This window comes from Pelodiscus sinensis, chromosome 24 (genome assembly GCF_052426305.1).
Source record: "Pelodiscus sinensis isolate ZL-2025 chromosome 24, ASM5242630v1, whole genome shotgun sequence".
Classification (NCBI taxonomy): domain Eukaryota; kingdom Metazoa; phylum Chordata; order Testudines; family Trionychidae; genus Pelodiscus; species Pelodiscus sinensis.
Genome location: NC_143075.1, coordinates 23,327,401 through 23,348,648, shown reverse-complemented (window position 1 = coordinate 23,348,648; position 21,248 = coordinate 23,327,401). Strand labels below are relative to the sequence as shown.

Sequence of the window (21,248 nt, the reverse complement as noted above, 5' to 3'; positions counted from 1 at the left end):
CATCGCAAGACTTAATGGATCTCCACTGCTGAGGCAAACTGCTAACAAAACCAAAATGTGTGCTTGGATAGGGGATCGACACAATTTTGTTTCCTGAGATCTATGAACAGGCAGAAAGCAACATGGAGTTTCTGCAATAGAACAGCATCTCTCTCCAGCAACAGTAATCTGAAGATGTTATCTCTTACAAAAGATTTTGGAAGTGAACACGTGAAACACTAAAGGGCAAAAATCTCAACAGCCCTAAGCTTAAGAGAATAGTGTGCATTCTCTTTACCAAGCCTGACCTTGACAATTTTCTGATGCGGAAGGGTTACTTTTGAACATTACAGCAAGCTTGATAGAAATGAGGTCCTTTGTGGAGGAGGAGAGCAAGGACAGGATAAATATTTCCAACTAGGTGGAAAGAATGGAATGAAAAACCACTCCCAACTGGAGAGCAGGGCTAAAAAGGGATAAGTTGGTTGTATTTGCAAGCTTTTAAAGAACCATACTGAGAGTGAGGGAGGAAAAATTACCCTTAGTCGGGCTTGTGAAGATATTTTATGTTTAATACATCTGAAAAGAATGCATATACAAAGAACTCAGACATGAAAAAGCATTGGTTCAACATTAATGAGTCTACAAGAATTAGGAATTTGGGAAGTGGAGAGGATTCCCCATGTATTACAAAAATTTGGATCTGCAAGCCAAAACAGTTTTGGTAAAAACCCTATTAACACTGGAGTCTAAAGATCTCATACATGATCCTTAGTAGACTGGAACCCATCTTACAGGGTCACTTACATGCACGATGCAGATCAAGAGGTTTCCCGTAAGTGGTCCCTACGGTGCCATACCAAACACTAGACATGCCCCCCCTCCCTTACAATTCTTTCCTACTGAAGCAGGTCTACTTTTCCACCCTCGCCCCCCCCCCCCCCCCCCAAAGGATGCTGAACTATTCTGTAAGATGTGAATCCACCAGCACCACTTCCCCAAATCACCGTAATACATCCCAGGCTCTTTAGAAGTGTCCTAGCAACACCATATTGGTACTTTGTAAGCCTGCCAAACAATTCGCTGATTGAGAGTAAGTTTATTTGGAGGGTTTTGTTAAAAACCAAAACAAAAAACCAAAAACAAAAAACTATAAATTGGGTGTGCTTAAAAAAAGGCACAGTTCTCTCTTCACATTTGATGAAAACTTCTTATGTCACGTTTGAGAGAAAACGGCCCATTCCCCCCCTATAACTGACCATTTTTTTTAAAATACAAGTTGATGGTGCATTCATAGATAAAGGAACAATTCACTTCCCTATGAAACAATTCAAAGGTTTCATAACTTAAGGGACAGGGTAGGAAGTTCTGACCTGCTCAGAGGAAAAGTGAGGGGGAGAGGTAACAAGGCAATTTTTAAAGCAGGAGCACCAGCTTGGGACATATTAGTTTCCGACTCAGTTCTGAGGACTGAAATATGCTCACACCCAGGCTGACTGAATATAGCCCCAGAAAGTCAATGAATCTGATTCTTGCCAACTTGGGACAAGACTTCATTAACATAGCCTAGAATTAGTCTGTTATAGAGAAAGTCGTCACAAGCATGCCTGGATTTTAAACGAAAATTAGAAACAGTAAACAAAATAAAAAACTAGTACTGATCAGTATTTTCTGATAATACATAATTACTCAAAATTAACTAGTCTTTAACTGAATTAGGAAGGGCACTGGGAATGAACACTAACATTCTCAACTCATACAGGGAGAGTGTGGGGGAGATGGGTGTGCAGGGCATTTGTCATTATTGCAAAAACAAATTTTAAAATTTGTATCTTTAGTTTGATTTAAACATTGCTTTTAGTATGACATCAAACATCAGCTTTGCAGAGGGGCTGTGGAGGGACGTTCATAGCAGCACACACCTGCGACTCTTCTTCGGCTCCGGAGGCTCCAGGGCAGCCAATATCGCTTCGTCAAATACATTCTTTAGGCCTTTCTGAAAAGGGGCAGAGAGAGAAAAGGGGGGGTCTCATTTTCTGGGTTATTATAAAACCAAAAATAAAACCAAAACAGAATTAAATCCCAATAATGGTGAATAGAATATTGAGATCTACAATTTCCAGAAAGTAATTCTGTTTAAACTTGGCTTTGTTCAAATTGTGGTGCTGCATTAAGGAGTTCTTTAGCAGAGTATCTGATATTCAGAATAGTACAGTAGTCCTTTGAAAACAATTTTCTGCAGAGTAGTATTTCATAAACAAAACAAATACAGAAATAACCACCTCAATCAATGGACGTTTTATGATTAGTTTGCTGTTCACAAATTTCACATGCTAATGACAAAGCAAAAATTACTGCATTCAGATGAATCAGCTGATCTGGAACAAAGTGGTAATGATTCCAGAACATGGTGCAATGACACCTGAGTTATACAGGAGGTAAGCATGCAAAGATGGACCACAATCTGGTATATTTCAATCAAGCTTCTGTTCCCCACACCAAATGTTTAGCAGCAGCCAGGTAGAATTCAGAAGCTGTGCATCCATTACAGAATTCAAATGGAAGAGTTACAAAATGGGTATTACACATTGTATAAATGTGAAATTGAAGCCAGTGAGTGCAAACAGAAATAAAGCTTCATCAGTCATTTATACAAACAACTACAATTTTTAATTCCAAAATGTAAGTAACTACAATGGAAATTTTTCCCCTTAAGACAAAAATCAGAAGCATGAAATTAAAAGGCAAACTTTACATGTTACATTAACAAGCTTTAAGAATCAATTATTAAAATGAAGAGGTCTACTGGTATTAGTAAAAGCAAGAATTTAACATCTTTGTAAAGCAGTAGCAGATACATTGATATTTCCTTCCCCAAGGACTGACAAAACTCCACTACAGCACAGACAGCCAAAGCAGTAGCAACAGAAAGTCTCACTGCACAAAGGAGAACCAGAAAATCCTTCACATGACACCATTACTTGCAGATCATTTTCATGTATCTTTATCATGCAACTACAGTTAACAATAGACTCAAATAGAAAATGAAGTGTGCATTTTTTCCATTTAATGCTCAGGAAGATTTAACATGATTTCTGGGTTATTTGTTGTTGTTCTATTTTAAATGACACACTCAAGGCCTTTTCCCCAACAGCCTAAATTGTAAAGCTATCCACATCTGGCAACCCAAGCAGCAGAGAGTTAAGGGAGTCCAGGTTCACGTTCCACAGTTACAAATGTTTGACTAAGGAACTGTATAATTGTTTTCAGTCCAAAAGCTAATACAGAGGTTGCTCTAAGATGTTAAGCAGAGACACGGAAGCTTTCAGTCAAGATGGTTTTATTCATTTTAACCAAGTTTCTACAGAAGTGGGACAGAAGAAGCAGCAGCAAGAGGGGAAGGAGAAAACAGTTTAGAATATACAGCACTTCCTTTTGGGCTGAGTTTCCGGAGGCTCGAGGGCAGCTAGGATAGCCTCATCAAACACATTCTTCAGACCTCTCTACAAGACAGAGGGGAGGAGAAAAAACAGCAGCCAGGTTAGAGGGTTAGAGAAAAACAAGCAGATAAAAGAGCATTCAGGGTAAGGTGGCTGAGTTCACAGAAGCAGCAAGCAGATTTACTTTGGTGTTACAAAGTAGATCCTGGAGAAAATCATTGTCACTATTTAGGTGATCAGAAGATCAAACAAGGCAAATGTACAGAAAGCCAGAATTGGATGAAACATCTACACCCCATAAGGATGAAACCGTTAGGGAGAATACCACAATCTTAACAATTTTTGCTGCCACCTATTAGATTGAACATTTCCAATGACTTTTGCATACGAAAAAAAGCAGCGATACAAAAGCAGCTCATCCCAGGTGGCTGTGCTGGACAGTCAGGTACATACCTTTCCTATCCATATTAGATACATTAGCATTTTAGATATGCAGAGTTTTGATTTTGCTAAGTGGTACCTTCAAATTACTGGATTGCTATGTGAATTCAGCCCCTGAATAAATGAAGAGTTCCAACACAGACTGCTGGCCATGTTCACACAGGGATGGAAGCAGGATTTCTGTCTGGTAAATCACTCTTCCAAAGTAAGGGTTCAGGCATTTAACACCTAGGCAATGCCTTATCCGTGCTATCATTCTGACAGAGCCAACTACAGAAATCATATTTCAGAGTCAGCCATGTTTCTAAAGTAAGTATCATAACCACTCCAGTTACAAGTAGGGTTGCCAGCTGTCCAGTATTGAACCCAAACAGCCTGGTATTTGTGACTTCTGCCTGGCTTAAAAAAAAATATATCAGAAAATAGCGGACATGTATTTTTTCCAGCTCCCGGGACATGCGGTGTAGCTTGAGTTAGGTGGGAGAGGATGGAGCGGGCTGGGAATCAAAGGGGCCGCAACTGTATTTCAGCCCGTCAGTCCCTCAACAACTTTTGCTGGGTTGCTCAGCAAGCTTGGCTAGGCTTTTGTTTGTTTTGCTAAACAGAATTTTTTCCCCGGTTTTCTTTCTTTTGGGGAGGGGGGGCGGGGGAGGAGGGAGTGGCAGTATTTTTTGTTAAACCATCTGGCAACCCTAGTTACAGGGAGACAGGAAAATAGTGTTAGAATTGGAATGCTGCTTTGACACTATAGGATCCAGCATCAAGAAAGCAGTCAAAAGCTTTAAGAAGTTAGCAAGGGTTACACTTGAGCACAAGGCATGCATTAGCTCAGCGGTTCTCAAACTTCAATACACTGCAGCCCCCTTCTGACAATAAAATTACTACATGACTGAGATGGCACCCAAGCCTTGCAAGAAGGGGCTTCCTTGAGGTTCAGCCTTGAGCCCCAGCAAGTCTAATGCTGGCCCTGGTGACCTCATTCAATTGGGATCCTGACCCACCGTTTGAGAACCACCGCATTTGCTCTACGGAAACCGGAATTCTACAACATATTCTCACTGCCATACAATTCTAAGAAATTACACATGGGCACCAGAAGAGAAACCTTGCTCAGTTTATACTGATTGGACTTGCTTAACCCTACTGTCATGAGTGTGACCTGCAGAAATTCAAAGAAATGTTTACAAGGTAAGAAACAGAGAAACAAAAGGTAAAATTCATTTCACGGAGACCATTTGTGCATAGGGAAGAAATTCAGTCACCCAAGACAAAAATCATTTCTCCCCTCACTGATTTGTACCTCTTATGACATAGGGACGTATTCCACGCTTTTTACAGATTGACTGAGACACTGAATTAACAAGAGCTGTCTAATGCCAGTTAGGAACAGTCTTAACCAAACGATTATCCTCCTCTCGAATCAGGAGAAACACCCAAGCACCGGTTGAGAATTGACCATGGACCTCCTGTATGACACATTCTGTTACTGAATCTCCAGTGCTATACAGATGACTCATCCAGGCAACACAAGGTGCGTACCAGATAGAAGCATATTTATCTTCACAAAGTGCCAGAACTTATCTGCCTGGAATTCACTATTGCTCTGATCACAGAATACTAGAACTGGAAGGGAGAGTCCAGTGCCCTGCCCCCATGGCAGGACCAAATACTGTCTAGACCATCCCTGTGCTAGAAGGGATACTGAGAGGTCATCAAGCCTCATCCCCTGCCCTCGCAGCAGGACCAAGTACTGTCCCTGACAGATTTTGCCTCAAATCCCTAAACAGCCCCCTCCAGGATTGAACTCACAATCCTGGCTTTAGCAGGCCACTGCTCAAACCACTGAGCTATCCCTCCACCATGATGGAAACAATGGAGCTTGAAAAACGTACTTTTCCCCTCAAACGACTAAATCCTATTCATCAAGCATTGTGTCAGCCACATGGAAGCAACTCCACTAGGATTCCCAGTTAGCTGAATGTCACTAGCCATGATACACTGCCAACAGTGGAGAAGCGCTTTACATATAGAATCCACTGCAAAGGGAAGCCAACAAGGGTTACGCAATTCTAATCCATTTGTCCCTGATGCCAGATTTGCTGAGTTTCCCTTAAGGAAAGGAACAGACTAATCCTAACCAAGTGAAGTCAGGTTCCCTCTGCATTTAGCTTACAGACAACAGACCAGCAGGTGGAAGCTAACCAGGAACTTCAGCTTCCCTCTGCAGACTGCCGATGGGTAAGTTTTTGTTCAGTGGCTGTTGCTGATCAAGAAAAAAACAGAACAAAAAAGTAAAGATATGGTAGCAAATTAAAAATAATGGGGAATTTAAAAGATGGGGAAGAGAGAAGAAAAAACGTGATGGACCTACAATTTTTTCCATTAAGAATTCTTGGACAAGTTTAGAGGTGCATAACAAGAAAGCATATTTGGTCATACAAAAGACCTTAAGAAAACACTTTGTTTGCTCCTGCTAACCACCAACTAACTGTGGTGAAAAAGATATTAGTGCACAGGGGAGCAGCTTCATTTAGAGATATTTACCCATCCCCTTTCTCTCAAAGTTCTGGAAAAAACCACTAACTACTCACTTTAAAGGAGCAGACAGTCAGTAGAACAGCAATCCATGGAAATGAGGCATGAAAGGTTTCTATCTATTGATGGGAATGTCAACACAATACCACCATATCTTATGTAGCATTTCTCATCCATAGATCTCAAAGTGCTTTACAAGAGGCCATTCACATTTTCTGTATTTTCATTATAAGGGAAAAACAACTTGCCCAGAGTCACCCAGCAAGCCAATGAGAGCCAGGAACTCAGATCCCCCAGGCTGCTACTCTATGCATTAGGCAACACTGCTTCTTACTGGGCATGAATCTGAAGCCTCATATTGAATAACAAGAACGCTATGGATCCACTGTGCATGCATTTGGGTATCTGAAGTAAAGACTTGTTTGCTCTCACCTCCAGACTGCTATTCATGCATATTTTGATGCTCTCTAAAAAAAGGGGAACCCCTGAGGAATAAAGCTCTCAGATGATCGGAAAGTCAGTGTCTTACAAACTAACCTACTGTTTCTAGAACATATGGAAAACAAGAAACAGAACCCCAGGAAATACAGAAATGTCTTCTCTTGCAAATCTGAGTATAACGCTACTATTTCAATATCTGGAGCATACTGAACAGAACTGATGACAGCTGAATCTGGTAAGAAAGGAGTTCTTGCTCCAACAACTCTAGTGCTGCCATATAATTTAAAAACAACGACTTTATGCTGCATCTGTTCAAAGCTTGCAAAATGTAAGTAAAAGAACTCAAGGTCATTTCAGGAGAGTTGCCTACATTTCACTGCTACGGTTAAGAAAAAGTTCCTGGGACATACAGCTCAGCAAGAATGCACTAGAACCTGGTTCACATGCTGTAGAACCAGTAGCAAGTAGAAAACCTTGATTTAAATCTTCTTGGGAAACTGTTTACCACAGCCTATTTGAGTCACTACCAGCTGAACTTCAAACTGCCAATATAACATTGTGGCCAAGAACTAATGCAATCCTGGGACACACAAATAAGGGAAACTTGAGTAGGAGCACAGAAGTTATTTTACCTCTGCATTTGGCTCTGGTGCAACTGCTGCTCCAACACAGTGCCCAGTTTTGGTGACCACGATTCAAGGATGTTGATAAACTGGAGAGAGTTCAGGAAAGTGCCACAAGAATGATGAAAGGGTTAAAAATATGCCCAATTGTGACAGCTTGTTAGGGGGGCCTTGATTACAACCTGTAAATACCCACACAGGAAACAAAGGGTAACTGATGACTTTTCGATCTAGCAAAGGCTGAAAGCTGAACAACGAAGGCATAATCTTTCTTTCTAGTGAGGGTAATTAAACTTTGGAATAGCTTACAAAAGGTCAAGGTAAATTCTTCATTGCTGCATTTTTTAAATAAAGGTGGTTTTCCTTGAAGATCTGCTCTATAAACTACTTTGGGGATGTCCTATGACTTGGGTCACACAGGAGGTCAGACAAAATGACCATAATGTTCCCTTTTGCCCTTGAAAGCTTTCAATAAATCTGACAGTAAGGTGGAATTTACAAAATGTGTAACAGACAAGGCTGCAGACTCTAGATATTGGGCAAGGCAATGCATGGAACTGAGAAAAGTTAGTATTTCTTATCTCAGATCCTTCTACAGTTCCGCACATACACAAAGCTGGAACACAAGCAAGAAGACTCGTCCTTAATGGCTCACCAATCCTCACCAGTGCAGCCTTTGTCCACAGCAGACCCAAGCACTCTGCAGGCAGGGGTTGCTCTGGCATTCCGGGAGCTTGTGCACGGCAGGCCCAAGCACCCTGCAGGCAGCGGCTGCTCAGACCGGGATGCTGGAGCAGTCCTTGCTTGCAGGATGACCTGGCCTGCCACCGACAGGGGCTGCTTGTGGCCCAAGCAGTGCAGCCCCTGCCTGTGGTGGGAGGGCCGCTCCTCCCTAACAGTGAGCAGGAGTCATTCAGTGGGAGTGGCCTACCCCTTACCCCCACTGGGATGGAGCAGCCCCTCCGCTTGTCCCCTCTTGGTTAAACAATATGATTAACCCGCTAGCCAGTTAAATGGGATTTTGCATCCCTAAATAAAACTTGCCTTGGCAATAAGTCTCTGCTTTCCTAAATGATAAAAGTCATCCTGTACCTAATCTACACGCTGTCCAAATGTAAAAGGACTCAAAGTGATTAACACTACACTGCAGTTCCTCCAACAAAAAACAAGCCAGGCATGAGATGCCTTCTCCAACCACGCATTTCCCATTCCCTTCTAGATATCGCTTACTCTCCAGGCTAGGATTCTCTTTATGCCACTTCTAATTCCTCAGAAACTTCCTTTCTACTCAACCATTTTGCATCTGTACCAGCAGAAAGTGTATTCTCCTTACCTTTTGAACAGGCTGTATTCCATAGCTGTGAGGGAGAAAGAAAAGTGAGAAGCGAACATAGCCACAAGAGAGGTTTCATGGACAATTCTCACCTGTGTGAGTGCAGAACACTCCACATATTTGACAGCTTTCAGGTCCCGGGCCAGTTTTTCAGCAGTCTCTGGAGTTATGGGCTTCTGCTTGTTCTTAGCAAGCTTCTCAATTGTTGAGGGGTCATCTCTGAGGTCAATTTGGGTCCCAACAAGCAGGAAAGGGGTTTTTGGACAGTGGTGAGTAATTTCAGGTACCCACTAAAGGAGACAAAACAAGTATGGTTACTATTCAAGTCCCTGAGGTCACTTCAAATAATATTGCTCGAAGCCTTGCTACAACTTCAGTTGCAGGTAGTAACATCTGACCAACCTTTTCTTTCACATTTTCAAATGAAGAGGGAGAAACCACTGAAAAACAAACCAGAAACACATCTGTCTGTGGGTAGCTGAGGGGCCGTAATCTGTCATAATCTTCCTGTCCTAAAAAAAAAAAAAGAGGAACAGCAGCATTAGAAGGGGAGCCTTCAGAAGTCTCCTAGAGAGGGATTCCCTTTCAGTCAGAAAACAAATACATTGAAGAGTTGCATATTCAATTTGAATTCCAATAAGACATTTTGCTTTACCTTAAACCATTAGATAACCATCAGTAGTCCACCACCCACTGTCCTTTCTCTGGGAGAAGTCAAGTTACATCATACAGGTTATATAGCAATCAAATCAACAATTTTTAGAAAGCATAGCCTTCAGACCATAGCTCCCTCTAAAGTGCGTGGCTGCGCAGGCATGCATCAGAGAACAAAGGTGTGCACTGCCTAATTACTGGAGCCCAGCAGTAGGGCTCTACTAATCAGGTGTCTCCTCCTGAATCCTGATCCTGCAGACAGACAGTGAAGACAGAGCTGATGGGGTTGGTAGCAGTAATAGCGGGTGGGTGGAGATCAGATGGTGCAATGGGTGCTGGGAGAAAGGTGACTCAGGCTATGTCTAGACTGCATTGGCTTTTTTGGGATTCCCCCGGAGGGATCCCAAAATAACAATGCCACGTAGAAGGAACACGTCTGCTTTTTTGAAATTTCTCTCAAAAGAACGGATGCACTGTTTCGCCATCCCTGCAAACCTCATTCTACGAGAAATAAGGGATGGCTCGAAAGAGCACTTTCGAAATTTGACATGTCTACAGGTGCCAAATTGCGAAAGAAAGAGCCTCTTTGCGTATCTTTTTCTGATTTAGCAGTGCAGTCTAGATGTAGCCTCAGAGTCCCACTTTCTCCCAAGCAGACCCAGCTAGGCTGAACAGTGCAAGCAGCAGCCAAGAGGAACGGGAATGGTGATCGGCAGCCAATAGGAGCTGCCATCACTGGTCCCTGAGGCCGTGCAGGTAAATACAGCGGTGGGAGCCTGCCAGGAGTAAACCCTAGCGGACTGGTTCCAACCCATAGCTGGTATTTGCCTGCCCTTGTTCTAACCTGTCATGTCAAAGTTTCAAAATTTGTTTGGGGAGAGGTACTGAAAACTGTTAAGGCCAATTCTTTGCTATCTGCTATAGTTCTGGCTCTTCAGAATATTCCAATTGACTTAAAGTCCATCTTCTTACAGAACACCTCGCATCATTTGCAAGTTCTCTGAAGCAGGGGTCTGTCTTCAAAAGCCAAAGCTATGTGTTCATGTGCTCCGGTTACTTAAGGCCTGCACTTGTAAAAACTTAGAGTTAGCCTACTCCAAAGTGTAAGTTGGGGAAACCCAAATTATAATATGAAGCCAAGAGAACTTTTCCAGTTTCTACAGGGCTCTGCTGCACTTTCACAGAAACACTCAATTGAAAATACCCTTAACCAACCACTTGATGTTTTACTTCCCTATGTACCAGCCCAGCTGGAGTAGCCCCTGTCCACAGTGAGTCATCCGTGGGGTGGAAGCAGCCCCTTACCCATAGCAGACAGGGAGCTGCTCCAGCTCCCACTAGTCAACCTTAACCCACAAGCCTCACCCATTAAGAGTGAGGTGAACAGATTAAACATTCATATCCTAGCTGCTGCGTGGCCATGCAGCTTAAAGGGAACTTAACTATGAAGTAGTTCCTCCCTTTCTGTGGGGCAAACAAAGTTAATTCTCAGACTTTGTCCAACTCAATAGCTTGGTACTTAATGATCAGTATCTCTCTGCCTTTTTAGAAAGACAAAGTGGACAAGCTAATATCTTTTGTTGGACGAACTTCTGTTGGCAAGCTAGAAGCTTCCAAGCTGCAGAGAGCCCATCCTCAGATCTGGAAAAGGTGCACAGATAATACAAGGTTGAACAGAGAATATATTCAAACTACTAATGCTAAACTAAAGGAAATATTTAAGGGGAGGGTGCCCATTAACATCCCTTTGCTCATTGGACAGAGACATGTTTAAGGGTTAAAGACTGTTGTAATTAGCCATACAGTCATTACATTTATCTATCAAGATCATGACTTAGCATCTAGCAAAGTTACAAATTTAAGCTCCTAGCCTTGTCCTTGGAACATGCGGTGCAGATTTAAAGACGGATTTTAAGATAGTTAAGTGTGGAAAGGTACTGGATTCAGATTTAGAGAACAATGTCACCTGTTTATCCCTGGATAGTTGTAACAAACAAGCAACAACAAATGCATACTCAGCAAACTAGTTTATGGAGCTCCCTCTAGTGGCAAAACAGTGCTCTGAGGCCCACTGAATATTTAACAATGACATCAGTTATACTTAGTTTTGCAACACGTACAAATGACTGATTATAACTTTCTTGACAATTTACGTCACAGAGTTGAGCTTGTCTATCCCATTAACATGAAAAGTTATCTTTTTCTTCACACAGCACAGTGTCAGCCTGTGGAACTTCTTGCCAGAGGATGTTTTGAAGACCAGGACTTTAACAGGGTTCATAAAAAATTAAATAAATTCATGGAGATTACGTCCATCAATACTTATTAGCCAGAATGGGTAGGAATGGTGTCCCTAGCCTCTGTTTGTCAGGGGCAGGAAACAGATCACAGGAGAATGATCACTTGATTACCCTGTTCTGTTCACTCCCTCTGGTGCATTTGGCACTGGTGCTGGAAGAAAGGATACTGGCTAGATAGACCTTTGGTCTGACCCAATATGGTCGTTCTCATGACAGACTCGTCTATTCTCATGACATGCAAAGACTTGCTCTACAACTGTAAAGCATTTATAGCATTAATGGCATTGAACTTTCCCCATAAGCTGATCTGAATAATAGCAGTCCTCTTTCCCTTTATTTCTAGTAATAGTCATTTAACATAAAGTGTCATTAATGTTCCCACTATCTGAATCTGAACAATTGTGTATTTTGGGGAGCAATGAGAAGTAGTTCAATCTAGTTTGTACTATATAATTTCTGTGCTGAAATCCTAGGCTCGTGAAGAACATAAGTGGGAAGAATCAGTTTAGCTTTGTTATAGGGCAACATCCCCCCGTTTCTCTGTGTTTTCTTCATATTTGCTCATTTACAGTGAGGAGTCCTACAACAGATATGGGGAAAGCTGAAGTATTTAACGCCTTCCTTGCCTCTGTATTCATGGACAAGGTCAGTTCCCAGACTAATGTGCTAAGTGACGCAATATGGGATGAAGGTGGACAGCCCTTGGGGGGGAAGCTAAGGTTAGGAACTATTTAGAAAAGCTAAACGTACACAAATCCATGGGTCCGGACTTAATACATTCATGGGTACTGGGGGAGTTGGCAAACGTCACTGAGGAGCCTTTGGCCATTATCTTTGAAAAGTCATGGAGATCGTGAAAGATCCCAAATGATTGGAAAAAAGCAAATGTAGTGCCCATCTTTAAGAAAGGGAAGAAGGATAATCCAGGGAACTATATATTTTGAAGCACTTGGAAGAGGGGAAGGTGATCAGGAATAGTCAGCATGGATTCATAAAGGGCAAGTCATCCTGACCAATCTGATTAGCTTCTATGATGAGGTAACAGGCTCTGTGGATATGGGGAAGCCAATGGATGTGATATACCTTGACTTTAGCAAGGCTTTTGATACGGTCTCCCACAATATTCTTGCTAGCAAGTTAAGGGAACGTGGATTGAATAAATGGACGGTAAGATGGATAGAAATCTGGCTGGAAGGTCGGGCCCAGTGGGTAGTGATCAACGGTTCCATGACAGGATGGTGGTTGGTTTCTAGTAGAGTGCCCCAAGGTTCGGTTCTGAGACTGGTTTTGTTCAAAATCTTTATGAATGACCTGGATGAGGGGATGGATTGCACCCTCAGCAAGTCTGCAGATGACACTAAGCTAGAGGGAGAGGTAGATATGCTGGAGGGCAAAGATAGGGTCCAGAGTGACAGACAAATTGGAGGATTGGGCCACAAGAAATCTGATGAGGTTCAACAAGGACAAGTGTAGAGTCCTGCACTTGGGACGGAAGAATCCCAAGCATTGTTACAACCTGTCCCTCGGGTGCCCCTCGGTCCCACCCCAACCTGCACCCCAGCCCTGGGCTCCCTGCCCCATATACAGACTCTAGGCTGTGTTCCCTCCCAGGTCTCCTGGGTCCACTTCTGTAGAAAAGAACCTGGAGATTACAGTGGATGAGAAGCTGGACATAAGTCAACAGTTATGTCCAGCCAAGGCTAATGGCTAATGGCATATTAGGTTGCATTAAGAGGAGCATTGCCAGGCGATCCAGAGATGTGATTATTCCTCTTTACTCTGCTCTGGTGAGGCCACATCTAGAGTATGGTGTCCAGTTCTGGGCCCCCATTATAAAAAGGACGTGGACACATTTGACAGGGTCCAGCGGAAGGCCAGAACATATAACCTACGAGGAGAGGCTGGGGAAATTTGGGTCTATTTAGTCTGCAGAAGAGAAGAGTGAACGGGGGGGGGGGGATCTAAAGGGAGATTCCAGAGAGGCTAGAGAAAGGCTATTCACAGTAGTGATGGATGGCAAAACAAGGAACAATGGTCTCAAGTTGTGGTGGGAGAGGTCCAGGTTGGATATTAGAAAAGACTACAGGCAGTCCCCTTACGTCGGATCTGCAGTTACGAACGGGGCCCGTCTCCCTGGTCTCCAGCAAAATATGTTGATGGGATCATGAACTTTCGTGGGCACAGCCCACTTCTTCAGATGACTGGAGTTTTGAGTTTAGCATGTGCAGACCCAAAATAAATTGGGGGGGGGGGAGAAGGGAGAACAAGGAGCAGAGGGTATGGAAATATCAAAGGAAAAAACAGGAAGAGAACTGGGAATAGCAAGCACCTGACGATTGGGTAGTTAAAACAAAGGAGATAAGAATCAATGGCAATAACAGGAATCTACACACAGAGAGCTGTTTGCACCTTCACTGAATATTAGGTTGATAGTGTCCCAACCATCCCTCATAACGATTGAGGCCAAAGTTAACAGTCTTACCTGCAGTATCAAACAAGCCTAGAGTGTATGGCTCCCCACCAATCATCACTGTTACAGCATAGTTATCAAACACCTAGAGAAGGGAGGAAAAAAGCAAGCAACATATGAATTGAAAACAAGCCATTTTGTCCATTATAGGATATCCTATTCCTATTTCAGATCCCCTCAATTTGCTGCTCTAGAAATATTTAATTTTAAAATAAGATCAATATTTTTCAAACTCCTTTTAGGTAAGGGTCCTAGAACAAAAAATAGACACATGCCCATCTTATCAAATGAGAAATTATAGCAAAGTATTTCTATACTTACCTTTAAGTTGTCACAAAACAGTACATCAACAATCTCACCTTTCCTTTAAAAAAGTTAAGGCCATATACATACAAGAAATCCTTCCCAACATGAACAGGGCATAAATTAATAGAGTGAGATACTTAAGCATGCAGCTCTAAACAGGATCTCAATGGAGTGAGAGTTCTGGAACAATTTAAAATATCAATGTTAGCGATTTCATTTGTAATCACTGGCAGAATTAAGTTAATGTGCTCCTCCATTATTGCTGGATGTAGTGGCAGATATCAGGACAGGAGTGCAACTGGGCAGCTAGATGTCTACAAAGGAAGCAGGGCATTCAAAGCACTTCACTTCAAGAGAGTCACTACACCCCCAAATGGGAGGGAAATATACACCTCTCAGATACCACAAGCTTCAGTGCCCATCTACCCTGCCACTACACATTCCCATCCTTCCCTACACTTTAGGACCCAAAAGACGTATTACTGTTGACAAATGTAAAGTAATGCACATTGGAAAAAATCATCCCAAATACATGTACAATATGATGGGGACTAATTTAGCTACAACTACTCAAAAGAGTGATCTTGGACTCTTTGTGGATAGTTCTCTGAAAACATCCACTCAGTGTGCAGTAGCAGTCAAAAAAAGCAAACAATGTTAGGAATCATTAAAAAGGGGAGAGAAAATAAGACAGAAATATCTTAATGCCTCTATATAAAACCATGGTATGCCCACATCTTGAATAGTGCATACAGAAGTTTTTCTTCACACAGCGCACAGTCAATCTGTGGCACTCCTTGCCAGGGTTGTGGTGAAGGCTAGGACTTTAATAAAGTTCAAAAAAAAAGACCTAGATAAATTCATGGAAGTTAGGTCCATCAATAGCTATTAGCCAGGATGGGTAGGAATGGTGTCCCTAACCTCTGTTTCTCTGGAGGCAAGTGGAGTTCCCTCCCTCTGGGGCATCTGCTATTGGCCGCTGTTGGAGGACAGGATACTGGGCTGGATGGACTGTTGGTCTAACCCAGTATGGCTGTTCTTATTTAATTGTCCTATCCAACTGTCAAAATATCCAGCACCTCCCCAAAGTCTACAATGTAGTTTCCACACTTTCAACTAAGCTTCTGAGGTGAAATTTTAAAATGTAGGGAAAGCAACAACTGAGCGATGCCTATTAAGACCAAGTACTGTACAACTGTGCTGTCTCTCAATTTCAGGGTTCAGGACACATGACAAGGGGATTGATCATTTCTGGCCTCAAACTACTGTAGCCCTATGAACTTTTGTTCTCGTGTTTACCTAATTTCATTTATGCAGCTCTTCCCCCAACAGACTGGCATCACGACAATCACAGCCAGTCGCAGTTGCAGAAAATGTATACTCTTTGAACTTTCTCTTGTCCAGAGATTCCTCGTGATATTCTCATTCTCCTAAGATAGTGCCCATCACAGAAGACATCATGCTAAAGGTCTGAACTGGATGTGAACGCCACACTTCCTTTGGTAGCAACTAGCTGCTCAATTGCATTCCTGCCTTGATATGTTACTAGATCCTTTCAAAAACCTTAGATACCTTTCTTTCAGAGGTGAGTTTTCCTGAGTCAAAGATATGAAACAGGTTCTCTATGAAGGAACATTTATCAGGCCATTAGGTGAACAGAAAATGCTGCTACAATAACCATATTTTCCATAAAGGTCCAGGAAATTCTTCTCTATGATGAAATGGAGTTTCTGAAATCTGAACTGCTGGCAGCCAAGTAATTCATCCTTTGGAGTCAAGTACAACTCCTAGGTGAATTATGGTATGCATAGGATTCAAAAAGTCAGCAATTAAGCAGTGTACCACTGAGTATTTTCAGAGTTAACTCCATAATTAGGGTCCTACCAAATTCACAACCAAAAAACCTGTCACGGATCATGAAATCTGGTCTTGTGTGTGCTTTTAAACTATACTATACAGATTTCATGCGGAGACCAGCATTTCTCAAATTGGAGTCTTGACCCAGAAGGGAGCGTCAGAGGGGTGCAAGGACATTGTAAGGCTATTGCCACCCTCATTTCTGTGCTGCCTTCAGAGGTCCATGGCTGGAGAATGACGGCTGTTGGCCAGGGCACTCAGCTCTGAAGGCAGCACCACGGCCAGAGAGTGAAGCTGATGACAGAAGATCCTGCTCTAAAGGCAGCAGCACAGAAGTCAGAGGCAATACTATACCACGCCATCCTCATTTCAGGACTGCTGCTAGCGCTCTTTTTCCTCCTTCAGAGCTAGGCTCCTGGCCAGCCACTGCCATTCCAACTGCCCAGCCACCAGCAGCAGCATAGAAGCTTAACAGTACACAAGCCCTCACTACAATGATCTTGTGGCAATCCCCATATTCAACTCCTTTTTGGGTCATGATCCTTACAATTACATTGTGAAATTGCGGAAAAAAAATCTGTCTGGATGGTACTCAATGGTGTCCTGGCCTCTAGGTATTAGCACTACACAAACAAACACGAACAACGTGACTGCTCTATAAAGTTGATCTTCAGGATGGCTATGGCATCGCTGGCAGAAATGAAAAAAATTGCTCTCTCTCAACGTTATCTTTTCAATGACCAGAGGAATGAGCCAAGTTGGAAGGAATTCCTCTTTCAAATGCAAGGAAAGTATTCACCAGAAATATTTTCCCTGCACAGAGGATATCTTCCTATATACATAAAAAGGATCCTCTGTGGAACAATCACGTAACTCTGTTCCTGAGCAGCAGCAGCACTGAAGGTAAGCTGTTGCTGCTGGTGGGCTTGGGGGGGGAGAAGGGGGGAACTGTGGGGATCCAGCAATGGGGGGCTGGTGAAGAGGCCCCCCCAACTGAGAGATACCCCGGGGCTGGCTGTACCTTCAGCAGCTGCCCTCCACGTGGTGGGTGACTGCCAGAGTTTTAAAGTGCAATCCTCCAGCCTGGGCCTCACCCCCTCCCTCCTTGTGGCTAGACGGAGGGGGGAAGGGGAGGAGGGAAGAGGGAGAGAACAGTGCAGGGCTTGCCCCCTCCCTCGCGGCAGCAGGAGGGGCTGGGGGGGGGGGGGATGAAGGGCGGCTCTAGCAGAAAGGCTTCTGCCAGAGACTGGTCCAGAACTACTGCTCCTTGTAGGATTTTCTCCAACATACAACTGTTTAAGTTCTCCCCACCCCAATTTATTTGCAGACCAAGAATCTGCAACAGAGAACATGATGTCATTCAGCAAAGGCCTGGCTGAATCATGCTTGAATTGGCCAGAGGTACAGGTAGGGTAAGATACAGAATTACATTAGATAAGCAGTTTGAACACCATTGGTGCCATGGATAGAGCAAAGGCTACCCTCTGTACCAACAAAATCTTTCCCAACAGTCAAGAGCTTTCTGGTGCAATTGTCAGATGGCTCTGGAGAGGCTAGTATTTTTAGATGAAGACCTGCCTAACCATCTTAGGATAGGACTGCTCAAGCTCAGCATCCTGAACTTGAGGGACTTGATGGATCTGTTCCATCTCAGATTCAGATTGCTGTTACTGTAGGTAGAAGGGCTAACACCTATGGTAGAATCCGAGACCCTGACCTTCCCCCAGTTCTCCTCAAGGATACATCTATAGCTCCTTTGCTGCCAAGGTATTATCAAGAGATAGTGAATACCCTGGACTTCTCTGCAATTTTCCCTTCCTTCATTGCATAATATGCTCTTAGAGGGAAATAATGAAAGCTGGTTAGATGCAGTAAAGTGAAAAGGAGTGGGAAAAATAAATCGACTATTCTTGCTCTACTCTATCTTGTCAGCTTGCTTTATATGCCTCTCCTTGAGCACAGCCAGCAAAAAGGGCTCTCTACTTTTTTCTTGCCTTCTTCACCTTGAACCTTGAGGCTCGCCAGACCAGCCTCTGACATCCAATGTGAATCTGAAATGTTGGGAGGTCAGGCTCAAAATCGAGGGTGATCTGTGGCTTTCAACAAAGGCTACAGAGAATCTTGAAGATCAAGTTGCAGTGGGGGAGATCTAGGTTGGATATTAGGAAACATTTCACTAGGAATGGATTCCCTATACAGGTGCTAGAATCTCCATGCCTAGAGGTTTTTAAGTCCTAGCATGACCAAGCCCTGGCTGGGATGATTTAGTTCGTGTTGGACTCTATGACCTCCTGAGGGCTCTTCCAGCTCTATGGATCTAAAGCAGGGCTACTCAACATTTGTTTGCGGCCCGCAGTGTGGTTTGGGTTTATGTGGGACTCAAGACGTGGCCCACAGGTGGGAGACAAAAAAATGTAGTCAATATAATGGTCTTCAGTTGATATGCATTTTAGTAGTTAAATTCCTGGGCTGTCATATGGGTGGAAATCTGGTAAATATTGCATTTTATTAATATCAGCAGAACTGACTTAAATGGGACCTGTGTGTTGTGTAATCTTGCCTTAATTGTTGTATTCATGACCCCAGTGTGATATAAGCTATTTGCATATATATTTGTATGTATATGCAACCACACTTAAGTTATGGCCCTCAGCATGTGCTGTGAGTATCATTGTGGCCCCCGGGGCTTCCAAAGTTGAGTCGCCCTGATCTAAAGGATCTAGTATAGCCCAAATTAAATGCCAGAACTCTATGAACATCCAATGGAGTTTCCTGAGCCTTACAGGAATGCCATTTAATGAAAAGCATTGGAAGGTTACTAGTCTGATTTAGATGGAAGGCTGACACTACCATAGGCATACACTTAGGACGTGTATTAAGGAACACCTTGTCATTACGAAAGGCTGTAAAAGGAGGATCAGCAAGAAGAACTTCAAATTCTGAAATCCTCCTCATGGAAGCAATTGCCACTAAAAATGTGATCTTCACAGACAATACAGATAGGGAAGCTCATAGCTACCAGAGCAGACATGGAAGGTAAGTACTAACTTGGCCTTTTGAAAAAAAATCTCAAAACAAAAAAGTAAGGAAAAAAATGGAAAACCCACATATTGGCAGATAATACCAAAACAGAAGCCAAGTAAACTCTCAAACGAGCCAAGAAACCAGAGGATTTCAAATGTAGAAGATACTGCAGTTATGCACAGCTGGACTAGGATGCAGCAATATTTTGAAAGCCTGATCCCAAAGGGGGGAGGGGGAATCTCAACTTTAATTTCAAATGTAGCTCTGGCAAGCTCCTTTCTGCTACTCACCAGAAGAGTCTGAACCTACTAGGATCATAGTTTCTCATGAGTGTTCAACCTGGGATCATTCATGAAGTAAGGCAGAGAGAGAGATTTGAATACACAGATTCACCCTAGTTCTGTGAAGAACATGTACAACTATTGGTGACGTTATCAGTGAGCCTGTGGAGAGGCAATCCATGTACCAACATTGGTCTTGGCCACAGCAGTGAAATGTTTTGTCCTGTTTCTGGTTCCTGAAAACTGTGGTAATAAAAGCAATGAGAAAGAAATGCATCTCTGATCGAACCTGTCTGAGCAAAAACTCATGCATCTGTTGTGAAGGATGGCTGCAAACAAGTCCACTACCATGTGCCTACAGCATAGGGGAGGAGGCAGTGGAAATCGGGAGAGGATGTCAGAAAGGCCTGACAGGCTGTGAAAATCCTGCTAAGGGAATCTGCTTGTGTGTTTGACACCTGGAAGGTGAACCGACTTCAGAGAAACACTGGTGAATGCACAGATTCCAAAAGAGAACTGCCTGCTGGACTAATTGAATCAATCTTATACCTTCCTGTTTATTCAGATAAAACATGGCAGTGCTGTTGTCTGTGCAAAGGAAACCTGGTTTTCAATGGAGAGCTTGAATACTTCAGAGACCTGACAAACAGCTCCAAATTCCAACATGTTTATTTGGAGGGATGCCTAGTCACATGACCAAAGAGTGTGTGTTTGAAGGTGACTAAAATGGGACTGGGACTGTGGTAGGTCAATATTGATTCGGAGGAGAAAAGGGAAATCTGTTTGCAAACAGTCCAGAAGTGAAGAACCTGGACAGGTACGCATATCTGCATATTTATACAATGCCTGGTAGGACAATATACCAATGGAAGCCAGGCTTGCATACAGAGATAGTGAAATCTGGCAAGGAGTTTCCTAGATGCACAAGGATACATAGCCTAGGGACTGCAGGCAGGCATTATATGGCTAGATCTGAGGTCACTGGAAAGGGATGCTATAAACTGAGACCTTTCCAGACGGAGGTAGACCATGGCTGTTGAGGCATGCCCCTGTACAAGACATACATTTAGTGGGCTGCACCTTAAGACCTCTTCAAGTTTAGTGTCTGTCTGAAACAATACAGCTTAAAGATGTGACCATGACAGTCATTTATGACTAGGACTCTGGATCTGGTCTCCTGATGATGCCCACATCAACCAGTTGTCCAAGGTATGAAAGTTTGAATGCCCAAATGACAGGCATGCGGCTAACACTTACGTACAAGTAGTGAAAACCCTTGAGACTTATGACTAAGCAAAATAGATCACTGTGTACTGGTAAGCGGTTGGTCCCTAGTGCAAACTGAAAGCAATTAATGTGGGAAGGGCATCTCACAGTGTGCAAGTATACTTCTTGTTAAAACACAAATCAAGGACAACTACCAAGGAAAGACAAAAGCAATGGCAAGCATCTTGAACATGATATTTTTAATGCATCTGTTCTTCTTTAAGAAGCCCAGATTTCTTCAAAATCAGAAAGTACTAGCAATAGAACCCTTTCCTGTCCTGTTAGTAAGGAATTTCTT

At 42.9% G+C, this 21,248-nt stretch overlaps 1 protein-coding gene across 2 annotated transcripts in view; it reads right to left on the bottom strand.

The window, feature by feature from the left end:
* Window positions 1–530: 530 nt before the first annotated feature.
* Window positions 531–21,248, bottom strand: part of CDC42 (cell division cycle 42) — a 43,204-nt gene continuing 22,486 nt past the window's right edge. The window contains exons 3-6 of one of the 2 annotated variants that reach the window (XM_075906493.2): window positions 14,229–14,301; window positions 9,195–9,304; window positions 8,885–9,082; window positions 531–1,975 (exon numbers count right to left, since the gene is read on the bottom strand). In XM_075906493.2, the coding sequence (XP_075762608.1) occupies window positions 1,886–1,975; window positions 8,885–9,082; window positions 9,195–9,304; window positions 14,229–14,301 (471 nt within the window). In that variant the 3' untranslated portion in view covers window positions 531–1,885. Of the gene's footprint in view, window positions 1,976–2,703; window positions 3,483–8,884; window positions 9,083–9,194; window positions 9,305–14,228; window positions 14,302–21,248 lie in introns of those variants that run through there. The other variant, XM_075906494.2, reaches the window with a different exon arrangement.